The sequence below is a fragment of the Botrytis cinerea genome, chromosome 10, assembly GCF_000143535.2.
Source record: "Botrytis cinerea B05.10 chromosome 10, complete sequence".
Classification (NCBI taxonomy): Eukaryota; Fungi; Ascomycota; class Leotiomycetes; order Helotiales; family Sclerotiniaceae; genus Botrytis; species Botrytis cinerea.
Genome location: NC_037319.1, coordinates 909,505 through 936,550, shown reverse-complemented (window position 1 = coordinate 936,550; position 27,046 = coordinate 909,505). Strand labels below are relative to the sequence as shown.

Here is a 27,046-nt window from a genome sequence, read left to right as displayed (position 1 = left end):
AAAGTGTAATCGGAAAATCACAGGATTGGCGCGTGTATTGTAACATCGTCTTCGAGTGCCGATTTGTGGTTCACCAATGGAAATCAAGTCCGAGGCGTTGCTCCGTTCAACCAAGCTCCAGCAACGTTTCAGATGTCAACAAACGAGATTTGCACTTTGGGGAAGCGGTTAGTAATTCATTTCACATTTCATCCCAGTCCCTCTCACCAACCGACCGTTTTTCTTTGCTTTTTTCCCCATATGACTCGGCGGCGCACCTCTAAGCTCTGGAACCGTGAGGGTACTCCCGCCCCGGAAGGGTGCCGAGTATGATTGGTATGACAGGATCCGACCGGAATGTGCAAAGCGTCGACAAACTAGGTAGGTCTTGGGAAAGGAGCAAGGCTGAGAATTGGAGATAGTTGTAAAAATGGAGACTCCGCCATCGGATAGTCCAATGATTGGACATCGGTTGGGTAAAAACGAAGGGGGATATCTTGGTGGATGGATATGTTGGAGGCTGGGGAACTATGTATGTGATTGTAAACACGACGCAGAATGAGAATGGTGGAAGAGGATCGAGCTGGAAGTACCATGCGTCTAGAGAGGAGGGAGAAGTGCGAGAGACAGATTCACGCACTCGATGATGGCAGCATTACATTCTACAGCATATCAACAGTTTATTTATCTATTCTCTTCTCTGCCTCGACCTGACCAGAGCTAATCCCATCATCGAGCATTCTCCACTTAGGATGAACTATAATATACATGACACTGACAGAGCCCTTGCCTTGCCGTCGGACGCCGCGGGTGGTACCCAGGTACTTTGCACATAGACTTTGCCCTTTGCTTTTATTTTTATATCAAAACGTGCTGCGTCGCTGTGTGCAGGACAAAGCCGTGTGAGAAGCTTCTAGAAATAGCGCAAAGGGTACAGAGCCCCAGAAGGGACCGTGATATCCACCACCTCCGCCAGGAAAAAAGAAAGGCGAAAAGAGTCTCCTCTCCTGCACGCTCAGCACGCGTTGCAGAATTGAGATGGCTGAGCAGCATGTACATGGACGCAGGAAAAGAGAGAAGAGAGGGAGCACGGCAGGATATTTATTCGGGTACAACATTAGAAATCGCAATCGAAATGGAAAATGACAATGAAAATGAAAATGAACATGAACATGAACATGAACATTGATCACTCTCGACTCCTCCATCCGTACGCAGCAGGCAGACGGGCAGACGGGCAGACAGGCATACAGATGGCAGCACGGACGAATAGAGCGCAGAGGCAAAGGTTCAAGGGGCCACAAAAAATCTATTGGAAGTCGATGCCCTGCACAAGAAGATCTGGATAGCACTAAAAGAGAAGAGAAGAGCACAATCACTGCTGGGAACTTTGGATGAGCTCTTGATTTGATTTGATTTGATTGATTTGATGGATTTGATTGATTGATATCCTGCGGCCATACGGAGCACATCCAAACCGTCCCATACATCCCATCCATCCCATCCATCCCACGCGAACCATACAAACCACCCCAGCCATACACACCATACACACCTGCCCATTCATTCTACTGTGTAAATATCCAAGAGGCCGAACCCTTTTGGTGCTTCTTCCCATCTCCCATCTCCCATCTCTCTCACTCTCTACCTACATTTCCAACCTCGGCCGTACCCTCTCATGCTCACCGTCTTCGCTGCGCTGCCCTGCTCTCATTACACGAGACTTCTTGTCAGTTCCTCATCCGTACCGCACATAGCCCTGGACGCACGGCAAGAAACACACACATCTACTTGTTCGACATCTCCCCAAAGACCACGGCTTTCGGCGAGAAGAACAGGATACGGACGGAGAACACGGCTACCAGGTATATACGCAAAAGATAAGAAGGGCAAAAGAGAGACCATCATCGCGCAAAAGCAAAGGCGAAAGCGAAGCCCCCAAAAGTAAACAATTCCCCATTTCACATAAATACTCCCACTTTTCCCTCCTACCCTCCATTACTCTTTTTCCCTCCTCTCTCTGTCGCGCGCGCGCTCTCTCTCTCTCCCTCTCCCGCTCTCTGTCCCATCCACATGGACTTTTGAGGACTGGGTTTGTGTTGGGTGTGTGTTCTGCATCAAACGGAGTTGGGGTTCATGTTCTGGTTGGACATATTCTAAGAGCTTCTATAAGATTCTAGCTAGGGAAAAAAAACTTATATTCACCACACACTACACACTACACACCACACACCACACACAACCTCCCTAGGCTGGTCACTAATAACTGGCATCACTCGCTATCAGCCATTGCAGCAAGCAAAGTCAACCGCCGTATCATATTTAATTTTTTTCTTCTTCCTCACAGTCGGTCCAACCACAGTCGCTCGTCAGACCGGCTACACGCACCCACGGCCATCCCAGCGAGGAAGGAATTATTATCTATTCTCAATGTCCTTTAACCTCTTTTCCAAAACACCCAGAAAACCAAAGAAACCTGAAGATACCGAGGAGGGGATTCAAACGGATTCGCCTCGCTCCAAATCCCCACTAAAGAAATCTTACTCCCGATTAAGTAAAAATAGAGAAGAGGAAAATATTAAATCAGAGGAAAAACAGTCAGGTTCAACCAAATCCAGCCGCATTCGACCAAAGTCGAGTGTGTACCCGTCGCGAAATTCTTTTGATCCCAACACCACTCATCCTCTAAACCTTCCGCCAGATCAGCTGCGGAGGCTATCGACTCAGGTTAGGATGTCGGAACCTATGGATATCGACGTTGAGTCTCCTGCCGGCGCTCGCAACCCATCCCCGCCACCTGCTACCAGTTCACAGTCAAGCACGCAGCCCAGCTCATCGAAGCCAGCAGAGCCTGCTCGTAAGCCTTCTTCCAAGTCTGCCTCGAAGCCTGCTCCTCAGCCAAGTGCACCCAATGGTGACGGTGCTTCAGCTAACGGAGAGGGACCACCCCCTCCTCCACCAGCTCACAAATCAAACCCAACAAGTCCTCAAGCGGTAGCGCCACCTACCCCAGAAGAAGCAGAGTCATTCAAAGATGCGGGAAATAGATATTACAAGGCTAAGCAGTACAAGAAAGCCATTGAAGAATACACCAAGGGTTCGTGCCTTCGAAAAGGTTTAACACATGACAACTGCTGATATATATATTATTTGTAGCTGTCGAAGCGATGCCATCATCATCCACCTATATCAACAATCGTGCCGCGGCTTATATGGCTGCTGGTCAATATTACCAGGCTTTGGAAGATTCCAAGCGAGCTGACCAGCTCGATCCTAACAACCATAAAGTCCTTTTACGATTGGCTCGAATCTACATCAGCATGGGATTGCCACAAGAAGCTATGGATACCTTTGGCCGAATTCAGCCACCCCCTTCAGCAAAAGACATGGCTCCAGCTAAAGCTATGTTGCAACATCTTGCGGCTGCAGCAGACGCACTTAAGAACGGAACCGGATCAATGGCGATACACTCTATCGAGCAGGCAGAAAGATTACTTGGCATGGGTGTACCCAAGCCACGTAAATGGCAGTTGATGCGTGGTGAGGCTTATTTAAAAATGGGCAATGTCAACGCTTTGGGAGATGCACAAAACGTGGCCATGTCTTTGTTACGAGGCAACAGCCAGGATCCCGAGGCGCTTGTTTTGAGGGGCAGAGCTTTATACTCTCAAGGCGAAAACGAAAAGGCTATTCAGCATTTCCGACAAGCTTTGACATGTGATCCTGATTACAGAGACGCAGTCAAGTATCTAAGACTGGTCAGGAAGGTTGATCAGTTGAAAACCGACGGAAACGCGGAGTTCAAGGCTGGGCGATACCCAAATGCCATTGAAAAGTACAGTGAAGCTCTCGCACTCGACCCTACAAACAGAGGAACAAACTCCAAACTACTTCAAAATCGTGCTTTGTGCAAATCTCGCCTCAAGGATTATGCGGCTGCTATTGAGGATTGTGATCAAGCTCTCCAACTTGACCCCTCATACACCAAAGCAAAGAAGACAAAGGCCACCGCTCTTGGCGAGTCTGGCCAGTGGGAGGAAGCTGTACGCGAGCTTAAGCAGTTGCAAGAACAAGATCCTTCAGACGCTGGTATTGCTAGGGAGGCACGAAGAGCTGAACTCGAGTTGAAGAAGAGCAAGAGAAAGGATTACTACAAGATTCTTGGCGTTGAGAAGGACGCAGATGATAACCAGATTAAGAAGGCTTATAGAAAGGCTGCAATCATCCATCACCCGGATAAGAACCGGGACGATCCACATGCAGAGGAGCGATTCAAAGATATTGGAGAAGCTTACGAGACCTTGAGCGATTCTGAGTAAGTTTAATGTGTTTCTCCTGACATTGCCTACGCAGCCTAACATGATACTTCAGGAAACGTGCACGATACGATAGTGGTGTAGACTTGGAAGATCCAATGGATGGCTTTGGAGGCGGTATGGGAGGTGGTGGGGGAGGAATGAACATTGATCCAGGTTAGTCTACAATATTCATGTTCCAAATTACACTGCTAATGCTGTCAACAGAGATCCTGATGCAAATGTTCGGAGCCCAGATGGGAGGGGGCCGTGGAGGCGGAGGTGGTTTCCACAGTTTCGGTGGAGGTATGCCGCAGGGAGGTCGCGCTCGGGGCGCTCCTCAAGGCTTTCCAGGTGGATTCTCGTTCCAGTGACCCGGTGAAGATCAGAATCAGGATATCAATCAAGATCAATCCACCTCTCACAACACATCAAAAAGTTCACGTCGAAGTTCTGATTTCACAAAAGCTTCTCATGATCCCAACGGAACATGGTGGTTACGTAAAGCATGGATGGGGTTCCTACTGGCGGGCGTTCTTCTTCCTCTTGATCTCTTGGCCCTTCTAGCTTTTTTAATGGCCGGAGTGTACATTTGCATCAAAATCACCAATTACGTGCGTCGAAAACGCGACGCCTCATAGAATTTTGGGGATTAGATTCCATTGCAGGCGTTTTCTATCGCGGATTTTCATTTTTGATCCCAGCTTTGAAAGCATGATGAAAGGATAACCACATACATACTGGACAGATTTTGAAACAGCATCAAAAAATTTGAAGAGGGTAATGTGACAAATGAGGAATTGATGTACATGTCTCATGGTATTTATCATAATGACATAGGATTTCTTTTATTACCTGGACTTAAATAGACTATTAATGAACATAGTTTGAAATATTTCTAAACGCATTTTAATAACATGATTGATTGAAAAACGGGATACAGAGTGAATCTCGATTATATATCCAATGGCGACCTCTTCCTCGAGTATTCTCAGACTCATCAGATAACCCCTTGGGCAGTCCTCGATAGTAGCAACGAGCACCCCACTGAAGACTGAATCCGGATAAAATAGGGGCCGCCTCTCACGTGTCACTTTTTTACCAAGCGAAAGGCTGAAATTAAACCTTGCCTTATTACTCTTGAGATTTGTGTGTTGTGGTGGGGCAGCATCTCCCAAAGAACCGCTTTCAGTAGAACTTTTCCAACTTCATATTGCAAAAAAACTGGCAACAAAAGTTATTTAAGAGCTCAGGATACAAACCCAAGAACCAGATAGGGATTCAACGTACAATCTTACAATCGTGCATCAAGTCTTCTGTCTATTGCAAGCTTTTGTCTCGTCCCCAACCATTCAACGAATAAATCTATAAAAAATTATTATGACTCGATAGCGGAGTCTCAAAGAATGCTACAGATGTACATGCGATTTACTTCACACTAATTGTGGATCATCTGAACTTCCTAAACCTTTCTGTCTGCTGTGACCTCAAGCTTTAGTTCTTGGGAATACAGCAGTCATGGACGCCCAGGTATGTTCTTGATACACCGCTTCCGGGAACTTCTGCGCTGGCGGGGGTGATGCTCGAGAATGCAAGTTTGGATACATATGATGGAACATCTGTACTAATTTGCCGTTCGTTCTATAGATTGAGAAAGCCATCGAAATCGCATGGGACCCTCGATCCGACCCAAACCTAAAAGAACAAGCGGTTCAATATCTCACTCAAGTCCGAGGCGACACTTCGAGCCTACAAGCATGCCTTAACCTCTTCACCAGAGCTCCAAAGGCTGCCGAAGTCGTACGATTGGTTTCACTGGATATTGTCAACAATGCAATTCAAACTCAACATATAGACGACCAGAGCTTGCGTGGACTCAAAGAACAACTACATGACTATGTCAGAAGAACATACGCCTCTGGAAACGAAGTCGATCCTCCCGCTTTACAGAACAAGCTCACACAAACGTTGACATTTCTGTTCTCCTCATTATACAAGGAAGGCTGGGAAAGTTTCATAAGAGATTTCTTGAGCTTCGCGGGCCATCAAAATGGATCAGTGGATAATCTTTCTGGAGTTGTGTTATATTTGCGACTTTTGAGCTCCATCCATGACGAGATTGCCGATTTGATGATAGCCAGGGCTGGAGAGGAGACAAAGCGAAATGTCGAGTTGAAGGACCTTGTGCGTGCTCGAGATGTACATACGGTGGCAGCCTCTTTTCAACAAATCCTCACATACTGGCAAGGCAACAACGATGCTATTGTTGAAATGACATTGAAGGTTATTGGAAAATGGGTCTCGTGGATTGATATCTCTTTAGTCGTAAATCAGGACATCTTGAATCTTTTGTTTCCATTGGTTGGCCGAAATCCCAATGGTGGTGAAGACAAAGTCAAGGATGCGGCCATCGACTGCTTCACAGAGATTGTGGCAAAGAAGATGAAGCCTTCTGATAAGATAGGAATGATTCTGTTCTTGAACCTTGGAGAAGTCGTGTCGCAACTTATCTCTAGTCCAGCGCTACACGACTTACGGAACACTTCTAGCTATGATACCGATCTTGCGGAAGCGGTTGCAAAACTGGTCAACAATGTTGTTTCGGATCTGGTCAAAATCCTGGAGGATGCTAAAGTTGAGCCCGACGTTCGAGCACAGGCAGAGCAATTGCTGCAAACTTTCCTTCCACTTCTGCTCAGATTTTTCTCGGATGAGTACGATGAGATATGCGCAACAGTCATACCATCTCTCACAGAGCTCAACACATTCTTGCGCAAAGCACAGCCATTACCACCTGCATATTCCGCTATGTTGACACCAATTCTCAATGCAATAATACAAAAAATGAGATACGATGACACTTCTTCATACGCCGATGAGGATGAATTGACAGACGAAGCTGAATTCCAAGAGCTTCGAAAAAGATTACAGGTTCTTCAAAAGACTATTGCTGCAGTTGATGAAGCTTTGTATGTCGATGTCTTGAGCAATGTGATTGGAAGTACCTTCCAGAGACTCGACGAGCAAAATGGTCAGATAGACTGGCGTGACTTAGACCTTGCCCTGCACGAAATGTACCTTTTTGGCGAACTTACGCTCGTCAATGGTGGTCTTTATGCCAAAAGCCAGCCATCTAGTATCGCAGCCGAACGTTTGATCGTCATGATGTCTAAAATGGTCGAATCCGGTAAGATTGTGCGAGTACCTTGACGGGATAATTGACTAATTGTAAATAGGCATTGCTTCATTCAATCACCCTGCCATCTCACTCCAATACATGGAAATCTGCGTTCGATACTGTTCGTTTTTCGAGAACCAGACCCAATACATTCCTCAAGTTCTCGAACAATTCGTTAGTTTTGTACACCATAGTCATTCACGAGTCAGGATACGTTCGTGGTATCTATTTCACCGATTTGTAAAACACTTGAGAGGTCAAGTAGGTAATGTTGCGGAGACTATCATTCAATCAATCAGTGATCTCCTACCTTTGAAGGCAGAAGTACCAAGGGAAAATGATGATGACATGTCATCAGATGATGGTAACCATGATGCAGCGGATGTTGCATTCAATGCCCAACTCAACCTTTACGAGGCAATTGGTTGTATTTCATCCACAACCTCAACACCAATAGAGAAGCAAGCTATCTATGCAAGAACAATCATGGATCCTCTGTTCTCGGACATTGAGCGAAACTTAGAGCAGGCTAAGTCGGGCAATGCACAAGCTACTCTACAAATTCATCACATCATTTTCGCTCTTGGATCGTTAGCCCATGGATTTTCTGACTGGTCTCCTGGAGAAGGAAAAAGGGCTGGACAAGCACCTGTCAAGGAGATAACCATTGAATTTAGCCGTGCCGCGGAAGCAATTTTGTTTGCACTCGAGGCACTCAAGGCCTCTTTCGAGGTCCGTAATGCAGCAAGATCCTCATTCTCTAGACTTATGGGAGTCATGGGAGTTGCTATGCTACCTCTCCTTCCGAGATGGATCGATGGTTTGTTGTCCCAAAGTTCTTCCAAAGAAGAAATCGCGATGTTCTTAAGATTGTTGGATCAAGTGGTGTTTGGATTTAAGAAGGATATACATGAAGTTCTCAACTCCCTACTGACACCACTTTTCCAACGAGTTTTTGCTAGCTTAAGCGAGCCGGTCACGGGAACAGATGATGGAATTCAGCTCGCTGAATTGCGAAGAGAATATTTGACCTTTGTCACAGTCATCTTGAATAACGAGCTCGGTTCTGTGCTTGTCAGTGAGCAGAATCAAGCTTTCTTTGACCCCCTTATTCAGTCGGTCACGTCCTTGGCGAAAACAGTCACAAATGAAAATGGCAATCTCGCAGCCAGCAAAATTGCCTTTAACGTCATGACAAAGATGGCAGAGATTTGGGGTGGCCCAACAATTGCGACTCCAGGTCAACCTATTACCTCGCCTGTTCCCTCTCAACCCACATTTCCCGGCTTTGATAGTTTTCTCATTGAACGTTTTCACCCGGTTTGTTGGGAAGTTCTCCGCGATCCCAACTTCAGACCGTTGGTCGATGCACAATCCAAGAGTGTTTTAAATGAATTGGCGGGATTGGAACAGGCCATTTATATGAAGACTGGAAATATGTTTGTGGAGCATCTACAGGGGAATTTCTTTCCAAGCATGGGTGTAGATGGTAGCGGATTTATTAAGAGTATGGTGGAGAGTCCGGAAAGAAAGGGATTGGCGACATTTTTGCAGAATTGGATGAAAGGGAAAGCTTAGAGCAACGCATTCATTTGCACAGGCGAGGAATGATGGAAACGATGAGACAATGAGGTTTCGTTGATATCCAGTCGGAGGTGGAGATTCATTGATTGTTAGACGGCCTGAATGGAGGAGAGGAATCATTGCATTTTCGAATGGCGTTGGAATGGATCTTTATATCATGGTTGGCCGGTGATTGCAACGAAACTTAAACTATACCACAAATGGATATGCAGGTATTGGGATGGGACAATGAATGTTATGATCCTTTCAATTAGGCTTAGGCTGAAACAGTGCTTCAGGAGAAGAAGTGGCTTGGCCTGAAGTTGTTGCTTTAGTTTAAACACAGTGCATGTGCAGCAATGAGACGACGGTGATTACGAATCATTGATGATTCACCAAGCAATTACTAGAAGAAAAAAAAAAAGTCATATCATTCACTTTCGTATGTTGACATGCTCTTATGCTCAAATTACGGGGATATGGGATGGGCGCGGTGCGGCAGTGTTGTGTGGTTGGAGAGGATGGATAGAGTGAAATGGAATAGCTGATTTGTAGAAATGAGAAGGAGAATGAGGTGGTAGGCGGAAGCTAAAGCGTACATTAAAGCCAATACCGAATGGAGTGAGTTAGATAAATTAGATATATTGGCTAGGTTAATCCACAAATTGATTTCCTTCCCTGTAGTTAGTTGCAATACTCGCTGAGCAGTGGTACTTATTCTCATCCCATGTGCTTTTGCAATCAGCCTACTACCTAGATCTTGTTTGTTATCTCACTGCGTTGATCTTCGGTTAGCAGCCGGAGTATTAGATGGGGGATATGGATAGGGAGATGATCGAGATGTGGATGGGGGAGCAATGGGGGCTGTTTAATGAATGGTGGGGAGGAGAATAGCTGATCAAAATAAGACTCAAATGTGGCGTGTATGGTAAGCTCACGAGATTGGAATTTACAATACTGCATTGTGATTTATGGTTGCCCCAGGCGAAGTGGCTGATTTTTTCCAATAATATCAAGTAGCCTCCTAGTGTGCGTGGGCAGAATTCTTTTTATACTATCATTACGAATAAAAGTCCAATCTCCTACCAGAAAAGGGTATATCCACCCGCATGCACCCAAATGTATCCATACATTCATAACGCCATTAAAAAACTGCACTGGCTGCCTTTCAATCCAGCCCATCATAGAATCAAGCAATGTCCACGTTAGACCTGAGATTGCACTGGCATTTGCATTCCGCAACTGGACATTCCACGTGTCTATTGAACCAATTTACCGCGTGATCCATATGAGCAGCATGTTTGCATTTCATGCAAAAAGTCAATTGCTTGCCCATTCTCTTCACCAATGGATCCTCCGAAAGCTCAGGCCTGTCCGATCTTGGAGAGCCGCAAATCTCTAAACAGATTCCACAGCGAGGTAGGTGTGAGCCACAGCGAGGACAGCTAAGACCGGCATTAATACCGCTGGACATCAAAGGATTGCGTTCGTCAGCGTTAGAAGAGGGACCAGCGGATGAATTGGGAGGTGCAGGGGCAGCGCCTGTAGCGTTATGGCGATCGTTTGCTGAACGGTTATCGCAAAAGAGACAACGAAGAGTGACTTGGCGGATGGGGGGTTTAATAACCGGAATACCGTCTCGTTGACGAGACTTCTTGGCTGAACCTTGGTCAAATTGGACGCGGAGTATGAATTGTTGATGGCGATTTAAATAATCTTGGTAGTCACGACGCCAGGCATCGCAGCGGATGTCGGAAATGTAGCGAGGATAACAGAAAGACATGATTAGAATGGCGGTTTGGTAGTCAAAGAACTTTGCGACATATTTCGCCAAGATATCGACCATATTGTCTGTGATTCCTGCAAGAACGATACCTTCGATGTCTCCATATTTGATAGCTTCTTCCATTTCCTTATCAAGCCACTCTGTAAGTTGTAAGTCACTAAGGTATCTTAAAGCCACACCGGCACGATATCTCAAAGGTAAAGCCGTCTCATTAGCGATGACCTCCCAGTCTCTCGTTGTAATGTAACTAAATATAGCTCTTAGATATGGATCGTCCGACATGTGAGCTTGTTCTCGAAATGTCTTACTCCAATTGGAGAGATCAACGTTGGGAGGACTCTTGACGGTGACATCAAGTGCCACAGCAACAAATACTAGCTCTTTGTCTCCACGTCTGAGGATCTCGACTGCTTGTTCAGGCTCGCCCTCAAACAGCGCCCGTGCAGCTGCTTTAGTGAATTCTCCTCTTCCCTCTAGACGAGTCAGCATCTCTTTTAGCTCTGCGGCAGGTGTTGCAAAACTGCACTGGGCAAGGCACAATTGTCGGTGTTGGGGTTTCATGGTTGGCACACCAGTATATTCTTCATGGCCGACACGTTTATTTATAGAAGCAATAAGCCGTTCCCACTGAGTGTGATCGGGAATAACAGTGCTCTCAACAAGTCTTGATTCGGCCTTCCTACCAAGATTATTGTTCCACAAGGTATAGACTCCCAAATAGCTAAGGTCAAGGGTCGAAGACAGCATACCGTCATCTTTAGCAGCTTTCTCGGCAACTGATAATGTTAAAGACTTTCAAAGATCATAGAGAGAAGGACATACCTGAAATCCAATACCACACATCCCTAAGCCATGGATCATCTCTGACAAGTGATTTATTCTTATTACAATCGAACAAATAACCATTGAGAGCACGTTGAATAGACAGATTATCAATTAGCATAGCGTCAGCCTTCGAAGATGGTACGCGAGATTCAAGTAACATTTCGTGCATCTCCCTGCTTGAACGAATCTCGGTTGTCGATAGATTTTGAGCCTTTAACTTTCCCTTTCCCAAAAGACTCATAGCGGATAGTTTATTATTTAAAGAGCTAGGACCATTGAAATCGCCAACACCACCTCTCTTAGCAAATGTTTCAGATACTGGATCGTTAACGATCGAAAGTTGCCGGTCAATAGCTTCTGCAAAAGTTGCTTTCGTAAAAGCTGCTCTTTTGATCTGACTGCCAGGGATTTCCGCTTTGACTTCTGATGCCGGGGCTTCGGGACGCTCAAGAGCTTTGTCGAGAGCAGCCGCTAAAGACTTTTGAACATGTGAGGTATTGTACCCCTCTGGCCCAAAAACTGGTGTATTAAACTTCAACTCTTCCGCAAAAAGGGGGCCAAGGTTCGCCCGACGCTCGGCGGCATCTGCGAAGTCCATCAAAGTATGATAGGGCACCTTATCATGGTTATGTGGTGGTTGCCATGGCATGAAATCCATCATTTGACCATTGCTAGAGGGTGGTGTCTGCATAATCTCAAATGATCCTGAAGCCCTTAACGCAACAACACGAGGCTGCAAATCTGTATTACCTAGTGTTAACCAATCAAAGGAGACAATTCTATCCTCTTGCCTGCGACCATGATCTGGGTCTACATATGGATATTCGAGATCAATTGACTTCTTGACCTGAAGTAACTCCGGGCTTCCTTTGACATCATCTTCGGAGCCAGGATCGTAATACTCTTTGTTAGTCTTCAAGATTTGAAGCTGACCGGCGTTTGAGAGAACACCCAAAGTTCCTCGATGCTCTCGGCAATAGCGCAATGATTTAATATACGAACCCTGTTTGTCGGTAGAAATGACCTTCTTTAGTTGCAAAGCGGCTCCCCAAACATATCCATCATTATCAAAAGCATCTAAATACATTGGGGAGGCGGTGGCTCGTGTGCTGGCACGTCTATCCCAGACCATGAGTCCAGGCTGATCTAAAGAGGAGGAAGCAAAATAGTTGGGGTCTGAGTAGTCGATGGTGAGGTTATTGTTGCATTTGGTTTGAAATGTAATCACTCCGCTGCTCGGATCTATTATTTTTCAGTATTGGAATCCGACAATACGAAATCAAACTAACCTCTGAGATCATGGATTCGAACACAAGAGTTCTTGATACCAATAGCAAGGGTTTGTGGTTGATCCTCAAAGAACTTGATGCTAGTTACCTGTTGGGTATTGTCAGTAGCGCCATCAGGGGTGCTTTTCTTACGTCCACTCACGGTGGCCGACTCTAACTTTCTCGGCTCGACCGCATTATTTGGTACCTTCCAACCCGGCTGAGAAGTATCCCAACCAGTTAGACGTTGGTTAACATCCCAAATTTGCAGAGAGCCATCATTGCGAACTCTTTCGAGACCAATTGCTAATAGTCCAGTAGTATTAAAAGCGACAGCTTGACATGCTCTTGGCTGTTTGATTGAAAGAGACAAGACAGCATTAGAATTGTCGTCAACTCGTAGTAGTTGAAGTTCGCCACTAGAAGTACCAACAGCAACCAAACCTTCGACAACTGGCGACCAGTCGAAAGTGTTCAAAGAGGGGATATCAATGTAACGAGATAATGGTTCATACTCGAATTTACCTGGCCGTGCAAGACCCTTGGCCTCATAGACCTGAAGAATTCGATAATTCAAGTTAAACGCGACAAACTGTGCACGAGCCGAGTTTGGCGACCATCTAATGATTCCTTCCGTCTTGTCCATGTTTGCTGGAAAGTGCCAATCTGGTACTTTATTCCAGTCTAGGAGTTTAACCCTTTCAACTCTTGCGTTTCTATCCGGCTGCTTGTATCGCCAAATACCCCGTGGGTCTTGAGACCAGCCTGGAAGTACCTATCAGCTGATCGGTCTGCAGTCAAGGCTACTCAACAGAACTCACCCTTTAGCTGAGAAGTTGCTGATTGCGAGGGTTTAGGTCGGAATCGGAAAGACGTGAAATCGAAAATGGTATTGTTCACAACTTCATGATTAGCACAATTTAGCTCTGGGTAGGTCTTGAATTCGTAGCCTTGCTGCTCTATAATACCCGTATTTCCAAGAGGATTGTTTATATTTTCAAGGCGTCCGACTCTGAAATCGTAATCGTAACCAGAGCACGCAGCGATAGGTTGGAATACTTTATTAGTTCGACGGTTCTGTGATCCAAATAAATTTGGAATAGCAGGCTGCCCTGAGCCTCTCGATCTATAACAAGTTAGCTATTAGTTAGAAAGCTCCCAAAGTCCATGTGTTGCTTGAAAGTTAATTCAGTAAATTTTCTCTCTCGCCATACACAATGAAACAGTGAGATATGGATCTGAACTGAATTTGATCTCTTCAATTTCTGCACGTGAGAAGAGTTAAGAGATAGTAGTAATTATCAAAAGGAAACCAAAGTACTTACAAGCTGTCTGCCATTGTATTGTTTGCTGGCTCGTGCTCTCTCGGATTAATGTTGTTCCATGTTGTTTTGAAGTGGGCTTGGGTGTGGAGGAAATAATATTTTGTAAGTTTAACAAATTTGACAAGGCTGAGCAACTACAACAAATTCAGCTTTGAATCAATTTTTTATCAATTCAACAACATCATGGCACCAAAGCGCAAACTTTCGGATTCTGATGCCCCAGAAGTGGTGCATCCATCTAGACAAGTCCAAGTTTATGGTGATGAGCCAAAACCTGCGAAAAAGCGAAAGTCAGAACCTGCATTCAACAAAAAACAAGCACATGCTTCCAGTGTTAACACCATAAAGAAGAAGATAAGAGACATCACAAGGAAGCTTGAAAGGGCGCAGGATCTTCCTGCAGATGTGCGCGTGGAGGATGAGCGAGCTCTTGCTGCATACCAACAGGAATTGGCCTCTGCAGAAGCCGAGAAAATTAGGCAAAAAATGATCAAGAAATACCATATGGTCAGGTTCTTTGGTATGTTACTCCGTCAGCACGGGATTTGTTTTCCAACAGACTAATTCTGAGTTATAGAGCGTCAAAAGGCTACCAGGCAATTAAAGAAGCTCCGAAAACGTCTTCTGGACTCCGAATCTACCGAGGAAGTTGAGCAATTGAAGGATGAAATGCACATTCTCGAGGTAGATCTCAATTATACTCAATACCACCCTCTAAGTGAAACATATATTAGTCTTTATCCACCAAAGGGCTCTGGAGAGGATGCAGAAGTTAAAGCGACTAAGGAAAAACCTCCAATGTGGAAGGAGGTCGAAAAGTGCATGGAAGAAGGAACTCTTGATCGATTACGGAATAGAAAACCAGAGGCCACCGTTTCGACTACAAAGCCTGTCAGACTTCCAGAAAGAAAGCTTGTGAAACCCAAGTCAATACCAAAACCAAAGCCTGTTGAGCAAGCCCCAGCTATCGACACTACCGGAATGAATCGACGCCAGAGAAGAGCTCAGCGCGGGGTTAAAGACTCTAGGGCCACAAAGATCGCAAAGAACAAATCTACTGGATTTTCTAAAAACCAAGCATTTGGGGCCGTGGAAGGAGCAAGAGCGGATGAAGCTCAAGATGGTAATGTTAGCGATGGAGGTTTCTTCGAGGAGTAATGGTAATTTTATGGAGTTGGACTGTATTACGATACCCGTTTATCAAAGATGTTTAAGTGAAAACCATGACTATCAATGTTATAATGTTTTACGTTTCAACAAATTATGCTTGCTTTCGTGAGACATCGTGCTATGCTTCACCAGTCAAGCAGCAGTCTGCAATTGGGAAGCACTGAAAGCCGATTCAGATGTTAAAAGTTCATATTGTATTGACTGCGAATTTTCTGGAAATAGAGACAGGCCTAGCAGCCGTAGATGACATTTTGAAGTGTGAACGAATCTGTTATTTTATTTCTGGCCCTTTGCGTCCACGTACAATACGAAACGGCGTTAAGCATAGATCAAGAGTTATTCTCCATTATTTGCAACATAGATCGCTATTTCCAAACAAGTGTTTTTGGGGGGGGGGGTATTTTGACAATTTCAAGCATTCTATCACGCCAGAACAATGACGTCGAGGCAATTGTTCGCAATAATAAAGCATCTCTCAAAGATTCACCAGCCTCTCCACTGCCATCATCCACCTAGACGGCTAAAAGTACTCCATCATTAATTTCTTACTTCACCACTCAAAATAAGTTCAAAGAGCAGAAAAAATGTTTTGCATTTATCGAAACTCACACCGGGAACGTCAGCAACGATGGCTGAGATCTTTTCGGAATTGGAGCACGCAGAAGCGTGACCGTGGTACCATCCATCTCTGTCTGTTTCTGAAGGCAGTGTTGTTGTTTGAATCTATATTCCTATGTAATACGGGAGTGAATATGCATTAAGTGGTGCGTGGTGTATGGTCCCAAATTTGTTAGTTGAGTACACTGAATGACTTATGTAATTAATCAGTAGAAGGGCATTCGGCATTGTATTTTTCTTTCTTTTATATTATATGGGCTGCTACGATAGGTCAGGAGTACTACTAGTGGTAAGATAAATACCTAAACTGCCATAACAATAATAATAACGTCGCGTGGGTGTGTATACAAAGCGAGTGTAATAAACAATTTGCTCACATGTTAGAAATGTGAATCCATATCTACGAAGCGAGAAACCATATACATGTCTTTAAACATGGTCGTTAACTTCAACAATTTAAGAACAAGCGGCTCCTCCCGATGAGCTGTGCTGAATCTGTGGTCTTGATAAATCGCTTTGTTTGCGCAGCAGTGTCGATGGAGTGTAGTTTCGACCGTAAAATTGTAACATTAGGACTTCATTTCCTGAATTTTTGCTATTTTAAACCTCCTTTTCGGATCTTTCAACTCTTTTTCGGTTTTTTGAAAAACTACTTCTTCTCATTTTCCTTTTTCTTCTCATTCTCCTCTCCCTCTTTCTGTCTTTAGAGCGACAGTCAAAAGGGCGATTTATATTGATTCAATACAAAACATTTGGTCGCATCATTTTAGCTTGATGAGTGGCCTTTTATTGGCACCAGAACAAAGTTATCGATAGGTCAAATTTTAAACGACAGCGAAATCTCAATTTATCTAGCAATACTGAGCATTTTTCCTATTGTGACAGTGAGATCAGGAACATCATGTCTTCGACTGGCGCGAGAGTGTGTTTTCACATCAAATCTAAGTCTAGTCAAATTTTCTGAGACTCCCTTCATACTCTCGTGATTTTTGATTTACCTAGCCCTGGCGTAGGAGAAACTGGCACAAAGCCATTGGATGAAACTGTACCAAGACATTTATGACGGTCGGAAGGGTCATGAAAACGACCATGGATCTCGTTTGAGAGCGGAATCTTGGCACTTGAATAAGAATGCGATTTCCATCAGATTAACATTCAAGTGAATTTTGGCCGAGCCAGAGTCCAGAAGGGCCTTTTCGAATACTGATGTAATCATTGCTACCAACCTATGGCTGCCAAGTTGCAGACCTGGCCGAAAGAACCCCGTCAGACTTTCCCTGTTGGTGATATAAAGGTGACTTTATGGAGATGGGCAATATCTTGATACTTGTAATATTTCGATAACTGGTCACAATTTTGGCAATGAAGAGTTGGATGGTGAAGGTTGACTGAAAACGGTGACAATGAGAAGGAATTAAATAGAACTTCATCCAGAGTAGGAAGCTGGTTGGATAGAGTGGCTGCAATTAGATATGAAATACTATCAGTATATCCTAAAAGCTGGTCTTGACTAAAATATATTCTTCCTTGCTTTGTAAAGCTCTTGAGGTTTTTGTGTGCCCTGCATCAGGGCTCAGTAAAAAGTATCTTAGTACTAGTCTAGAGCAACTAGACAGTGTCTTACGTTATCTTGACGTGTATAGTAGACGGATCGATGGTCTCATCCTCAAATCGCCCGTCGACAAGGTCCTTCCATGTTGCTGAAAAGATTTACTCGGGGGATTTTTTTTAAGCTTAAGAGCCATTTGCTCCCCTGAGCTATAGCAGTACTTGACTTTATAACTTTCCAACAGCTTCTAGACACAATATTCCAGAAACCTTCTCCGTCAAGCACTCAAAGACATCGACAACCCATCTCCTGGCTACAAGCTAGTCATCACGTGTGAGGGGTCGTCCCGCAACGCTAATGCGGCCCCACAGCACCAAATCCACCCCACCTTTCCAAGCAAAAGAAAAAAGCACATCCCTACCATTCAACAATCACCATCACCAAAATCCCATCTGTCCTATAAAGTCCATCTTCAAAACGCCACAAAAGATGTCTCGCATACTAACCGACAGAATCCGCATCGAGCCTGAGGAAATAGAACCCGAAGACCTTTTCCAATCCTCCCTCTCTTCCCTCTTCCCTGACGATATCCAAAATCAACACGGCGACAAAGATCAACGCATCATCTACAGCTCCCCAACTCTTGGCGAGATAGTTCTTGAATTATCTTCTCCCGCTGGCGAAAAGGGGAGACTGCTATTTGCGCATTATCTCTGGAACGCAGGATTACAACTTGCCGAATTTTTTGAGGAAGGGGATGGAAAGCGAGGAGGCAGAGAACGATGGGAAGTGACAGGCGAAAGAGTTTTGGAAGTTGGTAGTGGGACGGGATTAGCAGGCATAGTGGCTGCGTTGATGGGAGCAGAAGAAGTGATTCTAAGCGATTATCCAGACGAAAATGTGCTTGCGAATTTGACGACGAATGTAGCGAAGAACATCGAGGTGAATGGGTTTGGGGATGTGAAAGTACAGGGTCATGAGTGGGGAGTATTGACAGATGGGTTTTCGGTGGAAAACAAAGAGAGTTTTAGTCGAGTGATTGCGTCGGATTGCTTGTGGATGCCGTGGCAGCATGGAAACCTTTTGAGGTCGATTAGGTGGTTTTTGAAGGAAGATGGGCGGTGAGTTATCATGAGGTTTTGTTCTTTTTAATTTCTCTTGCCCCCATACTGTCTCGTGGAGATTATTGTATTGAGTATAGATGAGTGAACTTCCCCGTTGGCAGAATAACTGATTCAATAAACATCCAGGGCCTGGATCTGTGCAGGTTTTCACACAGGCCGGGAATTAATGCGTGGGTTCTTCGAAGAGGAAAATCTGACAGCAGCTGGCTTGGAAATAGAAACAATATACGAGAGAGATGCTAATGGTGTTGAAAGAGAGTGGGTTGCGGATAGAGGAGCAGAGGATCGAGACGCAATCGCCAGAAAGCGATGGCTGGTAATTGCCGTTCTAAAGAGGCGATAAACCTGCCCATCGAAAATATTTCATTGTACACGGTTCATTTACATATCATCTCTTTCATACCCCAGCAGCAAGGATATTGGTGTTTGTTGTAATACTTCGCAAATAGATTGCATAAGAGCTAGAAACCAGGCATCTGTAGACAGATCATAGTATAGAGAGGTTCACACCAATTAATGGCAGACCATCAAAAGATCGAAGGATATCCTCGGATATCCTTCGCTTCTCTGAAAAAAAAAAAACAAAAAAACAGGCCCACAACAAACTGATGAGAACGAAGTAAAACACCAATATGAGCTCAATTCGAGCAATCCCTTTCATCTAGAATGCCGCCACTGTCTTGCGCCTATCGCTTCAAATTATGTCTAAATCATTGAACCTTTTCCGTCTCAACAATTATTTTAACATCTCCATCCATCCACTCTGTCTTTCTGACTGATAGTAGAGCCATAGCATACGTTGCTTCTGATTTGACCTCCACCAAACCATTAGGGCCTAAAACCTTCATCACTGTCTTCTTATAAGGTGCTTTTACTGCTGCATCAACATGTGCAGTAAAGCTGACGAAACCTACACAATTCGTGGGATTCAAGGTAAACATATCCCTGATACGTTTGCCATTATGAATAATATTAATGTGATACTCAAGTGGTGCCGGCTGCTTGGCACCAACGTTTGGCTTTTTCGCTATTTGCGACTCAGTTGTTCCATTAGTGGGTGCATTGCCTGCTACGGATTTATTAGATGCAACTTGATTGGGCAAACTGAGTTCGGGATCAATTGTCGAGGAGCTGGATGTCTGGGCGCCGTGAGAAAACGCAGCGGCGTGTAACTGAGAAAGCTCTTCCTCTTTCTTTTTTTGAATCCTTAGGTTAAGAGCATACAGTCGCTGTCTCTCATTGGTGACCATGCGTCGCAATAAAGGGGTAATTCTAGAGATGATCCTATAGGTGACTGTTAGAGAAAGTAGCAGGTAAATCGATAATTGCAAAACTCACCTATTCGGCATTTGGGGCCACATGCACTTCCTCGTAGCACCACTTGGAGAATCTTTACCAAAAAGCTTTTGGCCCCATCCCTCTCCTCCCTCTGCCTCATCGGCCAAGAAATTTCTGACACATGCATAAAGTTTCAGCTTCGACATATCATTGTCTCTTTTCTCTTTAGTACCGACACATGCACTTCGATCTGGGTGACTCGGATCTAACATGTAGTCCTTGGCTGCAGCCTGTAGCGTGATGAAGTCTTCAGGTGCTAACTCCAACTTTGCGAAAAGCTTTGACATTGCTGGTCCTACGACGCGGTTAGCCATATTCTTATATGATAACAATGGGGAGATTTACTGGTATATTTTCTATTGGTTGCTGTTGATTTTCGGAAGAGTGCTGCAGCTGAATAAACGCCATGCGCTCTTGGGTTGAGATCAGGAACTGTCGCCGATTTAGCTCGAGAATCGTGATCATCGCCCTCACCCTCGACCTCGACTTCTTCATCGTCTTCCTCAATATCAGAAGGTTCCGATCCCCATATTTCTCGTTCTCTCGCAGCTTCCTCTTCCTCTTCCTCTGTGAGTTTTCGCACTTTTCTTGGTCTAGATTTAGCATTTATAAAGCCAAACATTTCCCCCGCTTCCTCTGCTGCATCTTCCGATTCATCTCTGCGACGCTTTGAGGATGCATTGCTTGGTGAGCCTCGAGTACTTTGCCCGTTACCATTGTTGCTTGATGGTGTACCTGGCCGTGGGCCAGTTACCCCTCCAGCCGTGTCGGCAGCTCTTAAAAAAGTTGCGAATTGTGCATTTGTGGTAGTGGATTTGGGAATCTCATGATTGCGAGATGAGTCCCATTTGGTATTTGTCAGTTTTTCCAACAGTTCTATTGGATCATCTATGTCTGCAATATCTTTGACAGTCAATTCACGCCTGTCTAGTGATCGAGTCAGCCGTGTGACATTGGAGGGATGTGACGTTGGAGCTCGCTACCTACTTGATGGATAATTTGGCAAATCTCCATATCTATTACTGGTAGCATTTCCATGTTCATTCCCATATGTTCCTAGGCTTCTCACTGCAGGTGCTTCATTTTGAATTGTTGAAGGTGTGTGGAATTGAGTTTGGCTAGCCATGATGCATTCGGCGGTTGATGGCGATGACTTGTGGGTACACCGTTTTGTCCTGTTTGCTCTTTCCTCAAAATGCGATTCTCTTTTTGCAACTTTGGCGTGGTGGGTTGGTGGGTTGGTTGAAATGGAAAGATTTCATGTGATAATCGGAAAACCGGAACTAGAAAGTTTTTTGCAAGGTTAGGAGGTGTGGTGCTTAGTCATCATCTGTGTCCATGCACGCTTGTGGATGGGATGCACCAACAAAAGCGGACGAGGCAGAACTAAAGCAAGTCCTTTAGTGGGCCGTAACACTAGTCAATGCTTCATTGTGCGAATTCATCATACAGTCGGTCGGTATGCACTGGTACTCACCCATATACAATCCATGGGGCCCATTCAATACCACTCATTCAAACACCAGAACTGATCCTGTAGAACACACAAACACATAATCGTTCTATTGATTGTTGATCCTTTCTCACACCCCTCCAGATGGAAATACTTTCTATTGTTGTTCTGATATAACAGCCATGATGGAAACGCTCGCAACTTCATCGCCGATAGGCTCAGAGATATTTGCTCTGATTGCCCTGTTGGTGATCAGTCTGGTGGTACTGCTTATACTCCGACATTATCTGCCTATCCGCACGACTCCGGCATACCTCCTCGTTCCTATCTTCTTCGCGCTCTGGCTGCCGGCAAGCATCGTATTGCTTGTTCCTATTGATCTTGCTTCAAATGCAAGGACTGAAGATGCGGGAAGTCGAGGAATATGGCTTTACGATCGAGTGCTGTTGGTCGCCTGGCGCATCACATACTGGCTCACATTTGCCTTAACTTGGTTCGAAACATCTGATAATTCCACCTGGGACCATGCTGATACTTGACTAGGTTCATTTTACCCATACTAGCTGAATATGCCGATGCTGGCTATCGAGATCCAAAAGGACGTCTACTATTTTCTCTGCGCGCAAACGCCCAGTATCAAGCTCTTATTCTTGGGGCCGGCCTGGCTACGATGTTATACATTTTTATTAAAGAAGGAGTGTCTCCTGAGTCGCTGAAGAGTGTGGTTATGGCTCTTGCATATTGTTGGGGGTTGGTTTTGGCCATTTATCTCATGGGTCATGGGCTTGTCGCGATACCTCGAAATCTCTTTAGAAATGCAAGCATTAGTGGAAAATTGAGGAGGATACAGACTCGGGCACCCAAGGTTCATGAAAATATGGAGGAGGCGATTCAGAAATTGGAGGATTTGGAAGCACAGGTTGCCCAGTTGGCTCAACGAAAAACCGGTACTGCAAGGGACTTTAAGGACTGGATCGAGGAACTTGCGGATGAAACACATTTACCCGAATCTCGACCAAGAACTTTATCACGGCGGATGTCTGAACCACATGCAACTATTCCAAATGTGATTACGGAACGATATCTGGCAGATCTAAGTCGCCAACTGACAAGAGCTAGACACAGTCGTGCCCGATATCTCGATGAATGGGATCGGCTTCTCAAGGACGCTGTGCACACACAGACTGTATTGGACTCAGCGGCATCAAAAAAGATTGAAATCGGCCAAAGCTCCCCCCATTCTTCAGCATTCGATCGAATCACTATCTTCACACCTCATACTCGGTATCTTTACCAGTACTTCTTCCTACCGTACTCCAAAATTGTGCTGGGCGTTGTTTTAACTCTCGCATCAATCTGTATCATTTGGTCTGAATTCATCAAATCTATCAATCCTATTTTCTCTATTATTGCTGTCACGGTTGTTCATCATCGGGATAGTGAGAAAGGGGAAATTGGATTCGCAGGCCAGGTGATTGCATCTTTCTGGATTTTATACATGTGTGCAGCAGCTTTGAGCTCTTTGTCTGAAGTCAAAGTTTGGCGGGGACGCGCACTTGTCAGAAGAAACACTCATGGAGAGGCTGCTATGTGGTTTGCAATGCAAGTAGCCAAGCTTTCCGTGCCACTATCCTTCAACTTTATTACATTTCTTCCCCCGGATGTGTACAAGAAGACGATGTTTTACAAGTTTCTTGGAAAGCTAATTGTATTCACACCTTTGGGGGACTGGTTTGATTGGTTTTTTCCAATATTTATATTAGTTCCTGTATTCGCAACCCTTTTCAATTTATATGGAAAAGTCAAAGACTGTGTGGGATATGGGGGAGTCATTGAAGATGAGGACGAAGAGAATGAGAGTGGTTATGGTACAGGATCTTGGCGTGAAGGCCGTGATCTGATTGAGCGTGAGCTGAATGGTGGCCATTCATCACTCGGTGGACTTGGAGAAGTTTCCATAGATCGACGTTCGGTTCCAAACAACCCTAACAACCGCGCCGCTCCCGTATTGACTGTACCGCGAGTCGAGAGGCATAGAGCTCTTGGTACAGCACCTACCTCAAGACCAAGTGTTGAGCCTCAACAACGCCGCGTCGAGCCCGAAGATGAGAACTTTTTTGAGGCATTGGGTCACCGAATGAAGAACACCATCGACACTTTTGAACCACCAAGATTTCTCGAGGGAATCAAGAAACCGAAGTGGATGGGAGGGGATGATGAAGACGACGGAGAATCAAGCAGAAGTGGAAACGATTTCACTCGCTGGTTTGGGGGTGGTAATCAAGAAGGAAGGGTAAGATTGTAAGAAATATTATACAGTTTGTACTTTCTTATGGGCATAGCGGGCGGAGTTTGCATAAGAGTTGGAAAGGTCGTATACCTTAATACCTAGTAGACACTTTTGAATTCATAGAATAATCAATGATAAGATGTAGTATATCCCTCAACGGCTTGCTTTGATTAGCACATGAGTCCTTTAACGAGATTAAACATTGAACCGCTAAAGATATATATGAAACGATCAAAAGTCAAAATCTTCATCTTGATGTCTCTCATTCAAAGATTCTAGTCCCTTCTACTCGGTGAACCCCAAGATCGTACAACGCACCAATCAATCCTCATCCTCAAAACTCTGTAATCCATTCTCCAGCCTCTTCTTAAAAAATCATCACTGATCACAGCCTCACTAAGCCTAGACCTGCAGTTCTCACCGCAAGAAATAAATCCCTGTAAATACGGACTTGGCATCTAAATATCCACAAGCACACGAGTACCCACTCCGATTATCTATCTGTCAGATCCAGATTTGCCCGTTGACACGGGTCTGTAGCGGGGTTTAACGCCAGAGCCGCTGCATCTACCGGATGATATCTTTGGTCTGGAATATGAATTGAGTCTTTTTCTCTTCTGTGTGTTTTCCTGCCTTCTTTCAGCTCGTCTTACGATTCGTTGCGAGTGTTTTTGATTCCAATTGATTCTTGAAGAGTGACTCTGGAATTGAAACCCAGGCTGACCACCGACTCTTGGACTGGGCAAGGCGATTTTGATAGAGTGAATTATTTTGAATACGCATCTCAAACTCCGAGGTCGATAGGAGGAACTTTATAATCAGAATCAATACGTAAATATTTGCAAAAATGGATGATTATATGTTTACGTTAGTATCATGAGTTTGAATTTGCTTTGGGAGAATCTGCTGATTTGATATCTGGTAGGTCAAATGTCGCTCGGTGCAGAAATGTTATTGAGCATACTACTTATTTGGAGATGGTATCTTATTCGGTAAGAGATGCTTCAGTGATAATGAAAAAATTATTACTAACTCCATTGCAGGATCCTACTCTGAATTCGATAGAGGAACACCCTTTAACACCTGATGAATTTGAGAATTTCCTCAATAGAAGGGTGAGATGGATTTTCCTTCAATACCATGAGATTTCACTGACGCCCCTTTTCTTTAAAGGGTGCTTTTGCGCCTCCAGAATTACCAGAAGGAGTGGTTCAGATAGCATGCGTTCGGTTGATGTGAGCATTCATCAACGAAACTTTTGTTATGCGATGCTGACATTCTTACAGCCTTCAGTTAAATGCCAAGCACCCAGATACTTTCGCTACCAATGTCCTCAGTTTTCCATCTGCCTCGTATATTTCCATGGTGAAGACTATGAATTTACCTTTTAGATCGATCGAATCTGGGAGTGCTGTTGGTCCTATATTCTGGGCTGCTTATGATCAGGATGAAAAGAATCCCCATCTACGCAAGTTCTCGTTCTCCTATAAGCTACACATCAACTAACCTACCATTAGAAATCGTGAATCGCAAAAGTGATGTCCGGAAAAAGGGGTTGACTCGTGGTTGGGAACTTACTCTTTCTCATGATATCAACTCTGGGTTAACAACTGGATACGCGAAAGGCACAGAAAGTTCCGACATGGTAGAATCCATCAAACATCTCAAAGCGTGTATTCTCCAAATCGGACATCCGATGCTGTTACCAGCCATCATCTTCTCCCACGACATATCATACAAAACCGATCTAAAGCAACGAGATGCACGTGACTGGTTACGAAGACTCGAGCATGCTGTATCTATGCGTTCGGAAATCGTGGAGAAAGAAGGCTATGTAAGAGAAGGTGTTATAGATCTCGATGCCATCAACAGAGATTTGGTTGAATGTCACTCCCAAGTGCTATGGAAGAGGCCGAAGGCTTATCTGCAGATTTTAGCCCAGCTTGAGAAGGCAATGAAGATGTTTGAGGAAAAATTACCAGAAAGGAGAAGAGATGAAACCATGAGAGCTTTACAGGCTAGCATGTTAGCAAGGTTTGATTTCTATCGGGTGAAGCTCCAGGGTATCGACAGTTACGCATATACAACATTGCAGAGATTAGATATCCAAAGAAGTGCAGTTCGTACTTCCCTCCCCTCAGTCATCGCAAAACTAATCAAAGAAAACTAGCTCTACAACATCATCGCCCAAAAAGAATCCAAACTCAATTTCCAAATGGCCAAAGAGCAACGCCAGCTTGCTCACGCCGCAAAACGCGATTCTAGCACTATGAAAACCATTTCGCTTCTCAGTGCCATCTTCTTCCCCGGCGCCTATCTCGCTTCCGTTTTCTCAATGACGTTTTTCAATTTCCAAAACGAGCCGGGAACACCGGCTGTCAGCGAGAGCTTCTGGCTGTATTGGGCGGTGACGATTCCGTGCACGATGATTATAGTAGGATGGTGGTATGTGTGGGAGAAGAAGAGGGAGAGGAGATATTATTTGGAGGATATAGATTTGGAGAAGGGGAGTGATGATATGGAGAAGGAAATCATGGCGACGATGAGAAAGAGAACGATGAGTAAGGCTAGTACGTGGGAGAGGCAGAATCAGATGGGGAATGCAAATGGACATGTCCATGGACATGGTATTAGTGAGAAGGTTCATGTGATTGGAGAGAGATTGGGGAAGAAAATGGAGTAGCGCAAGTAAGCCAGCCAGCGAGAAAGTGGATGGATGTCTGAGGAGGTTTGAGAGATGGAATTGGATGAGGTATATAATTCTTCCATTCTTCTAATCACGGAATAGGATTTACATGCATGGAAGGAATTAGGGAAGGGAAAACGGAGTTTTTGCTCTAGCCGTTTGTTTTACGTGGATTTTATTTTATGTCTTACAATGGTCACGAATTCACGATGATGAGATAGATAGATGTTACGATTTATGACGGGACGAAAGAACAGAGAAATGAAGAGAAATGAAATAAAATGAAATGGATATAGACAAATGTATACTAGATATACATAGCTATACATAACTAGCCAGGTATCAAGAAATGAAATCGATCATATATAATATCTCGATACTTTCTATTACCGAATACTGGCTGCATGCTAATAAATGGGTGAAGGAAGCATCATAAGAGTTGAAAGAAATGAGTTTTCACAATCGATTCTCGATTCTCGACCCCCCCCTCCCCCTTCTTTTCCTCCCCTGACATGTCCTGGAGCACATCCAGTGTATCCAGTATATCTACACACTATACCACTATACCAGCAGTACGAGAACGACAAAGGATGACGAGA

At 44.5% G+C, this 27,046-nt stretch overlaps 8 protein-coding genes across 8 annotated transcripts; 6 read left to right on the top strand and 2 right to left on the bottom strand.

Moving 5' to 3' along the window:
* Nucleotides 1-1,371: 1,371 nt before the first annotated feature.
* Nucleotides 1,372-5,216, top strand: BCIN_10g02440 (hypothetical protein). The gene is made up of 4 exons (XM_001556958.2): nt 1,372-3,076; nt 3,136-4,294; nt 4,351-4,451; nt 4,503-5,216. The coding sequence occupies exons 1-4, from the start codon at nt 2,410-2,412 to the stop codon at nt 4,646-4,648; spliced, it is 2,073 nt and encodes a 690-aa protein (XP_001557008.1). The 5' UTR covers nt 1,372-2,409; the 3' UTR covers nt 4,649-5,216.
* A 200-nt stretch (nt 5,217-5,416) lies between these two features.
* Bclos1 lies at nt 5,417-9,928 on the top strand. The gene is made up of 3 exons (XM_024695504.1): nt 5,417-5,804; nt 5,922-7,461; nt 7,511-9,928. The coding sequence occupies exons 1-3, from the start codon at nt 5,793-5,795 to the stop codon at nt 9,028-9,030; spliced, it is 3,072 nt and encodes a 1,023-aa protein (XP_024551298.1). The 5' UTR covers nt 5,417-5,792; the 3' UTR covers nt 9,031-9,928.
* A 13-nt stretch (nt 9,929-9,941) lies between these two features.
* On the bottom strand, nt 9,942-14,197 carry Bcsea4. The gene is made up of 5 exons (XM_024695503.1): nt 13,716-14,197; nt 13,058-13,659; nt 12,916-13,003; nt 11,624-12,868; nt 9,942-11,577 (listed from the first exon to the last, which is right to left on the bottom strand). The coding sequence occupies exons 2-5, from the start codon at nt 13,538-13,540 to the stop codon at nt 10,205-10,207; spliced, it is 3,189 nt and encodes a 1,062-aa protein (XP_024551297.1). The 5' UTR covers nt 13,541-13,659; nt 13,716-14,197; the 3' UTR covers nt 9,942-10,204.
* An 82-nt stretch (nt 14,198-14,279) lies between these two features.
* Bcefg1 lies at nt 14,280-15,475 on the top strand. Its single transcript, XM_001556961.2, has 2 exons — nt 14,280-14,739; nt 14,797-15,475. The coding sequence occupies exons 1-2, from the start codon at nt 14,403-14,405 to the stop codon at nt 15,375-15,377; spliced, it is 918 nt and encodes a 305-aa protein (XP_001557011.1). The 5' UTR covers nt 14,280-14,402; the 3' UTR covers nt 15,378-15,475.
* A 1,700-nt stretch (nt 15,476-17,175) lies between these two features.
* BCIN_10g02400 (hypothetical protein) lies at nt 17,176-19,135 on the top strand. Its single transcript, XM_024695502.1, has 2 exons — nt 17,176-18,677; nt 18,807-19,135. The coding sequence occupies exons 1-2, from the start codon at nt 18,046-18,048 to the stop codon at nt 19,021-19,023; spliced, it is 849 nt and encodes a 282-aa protein (XP_024551296.1). The 5' UTR covers nt 17,176-18,045; the 3' UTR covers nt 19,024-19,135.
* On the bottom strand, nt 19,111-21,240 carry BCIN_10g02390 (hypothetical protein). The gene is made up of 4 exons (XM_001556963.2): nt 21,006-21,240; nt 20,364-20,945; nt 20,019-20,313; nt 19,111-19,964 (listed from the first exon to the last, which is right to left on the bottom strand). Exons 1-4 carry the CDS (start codon nt 21,142-21,144, stop codon nt 19,391-19,393), a joined length of 1,590 nt encoding a protein of 529 aa, XP_001557013.1. The 5' UTR covers nt 21,145-21,240; the 3' UTR covers nt 19,111-19,390.
* A 181-nt stretch (nt 21,241-21,421) lies between these two features.
* Nucleotides 21,422-24,026, top strand: BCIN_10g02380 (hypothetical protein). The gene is made up of 2 exons (XM_024695501.1): nt 21,422-21,964; nt 22,015-24,026. The coding sequence occupies exons 1-2, from the start codon at nt 21,654-21,656 to the stop codon at nt 23,774-23,776; spliced, it is 2,073 nt and encodes a 690-aa protein (XP_024551295.1). The 5' UTR covers nt 21,422-21,653; the 3' UTR covers nt 23,777-24,026.
* Nucleotides 24,027-24,052: 26 nt separating this feature from the next.
* On the top strand, nt 24,053-26,809 carry BCIN_10g02370 (hypothetical protein). The gene is made up of 7 exons (XM_024695500.1): nt 24,053-24,628; nt 24,687-24,753; nt 24,805-24,876; nt 24,935-24,996; nt 25,048-25,229; nt 25,279-25,880; nt 25,932-26,809. The coding sequence occupies exons 1-7, from the start codon at nt 24,609-24,611 to the stop codon at nt 26,442-26,444; spliced, it is 1,518 nt and encodes a 505-aa protein (XP_024551294.1). The 5' UTR covers nt 24,053-24,608; the 3' UTR covers nt 26,445-26,809.
* Nucleotides 26,810-27,046: the final 237 nt, after the last annotated feature.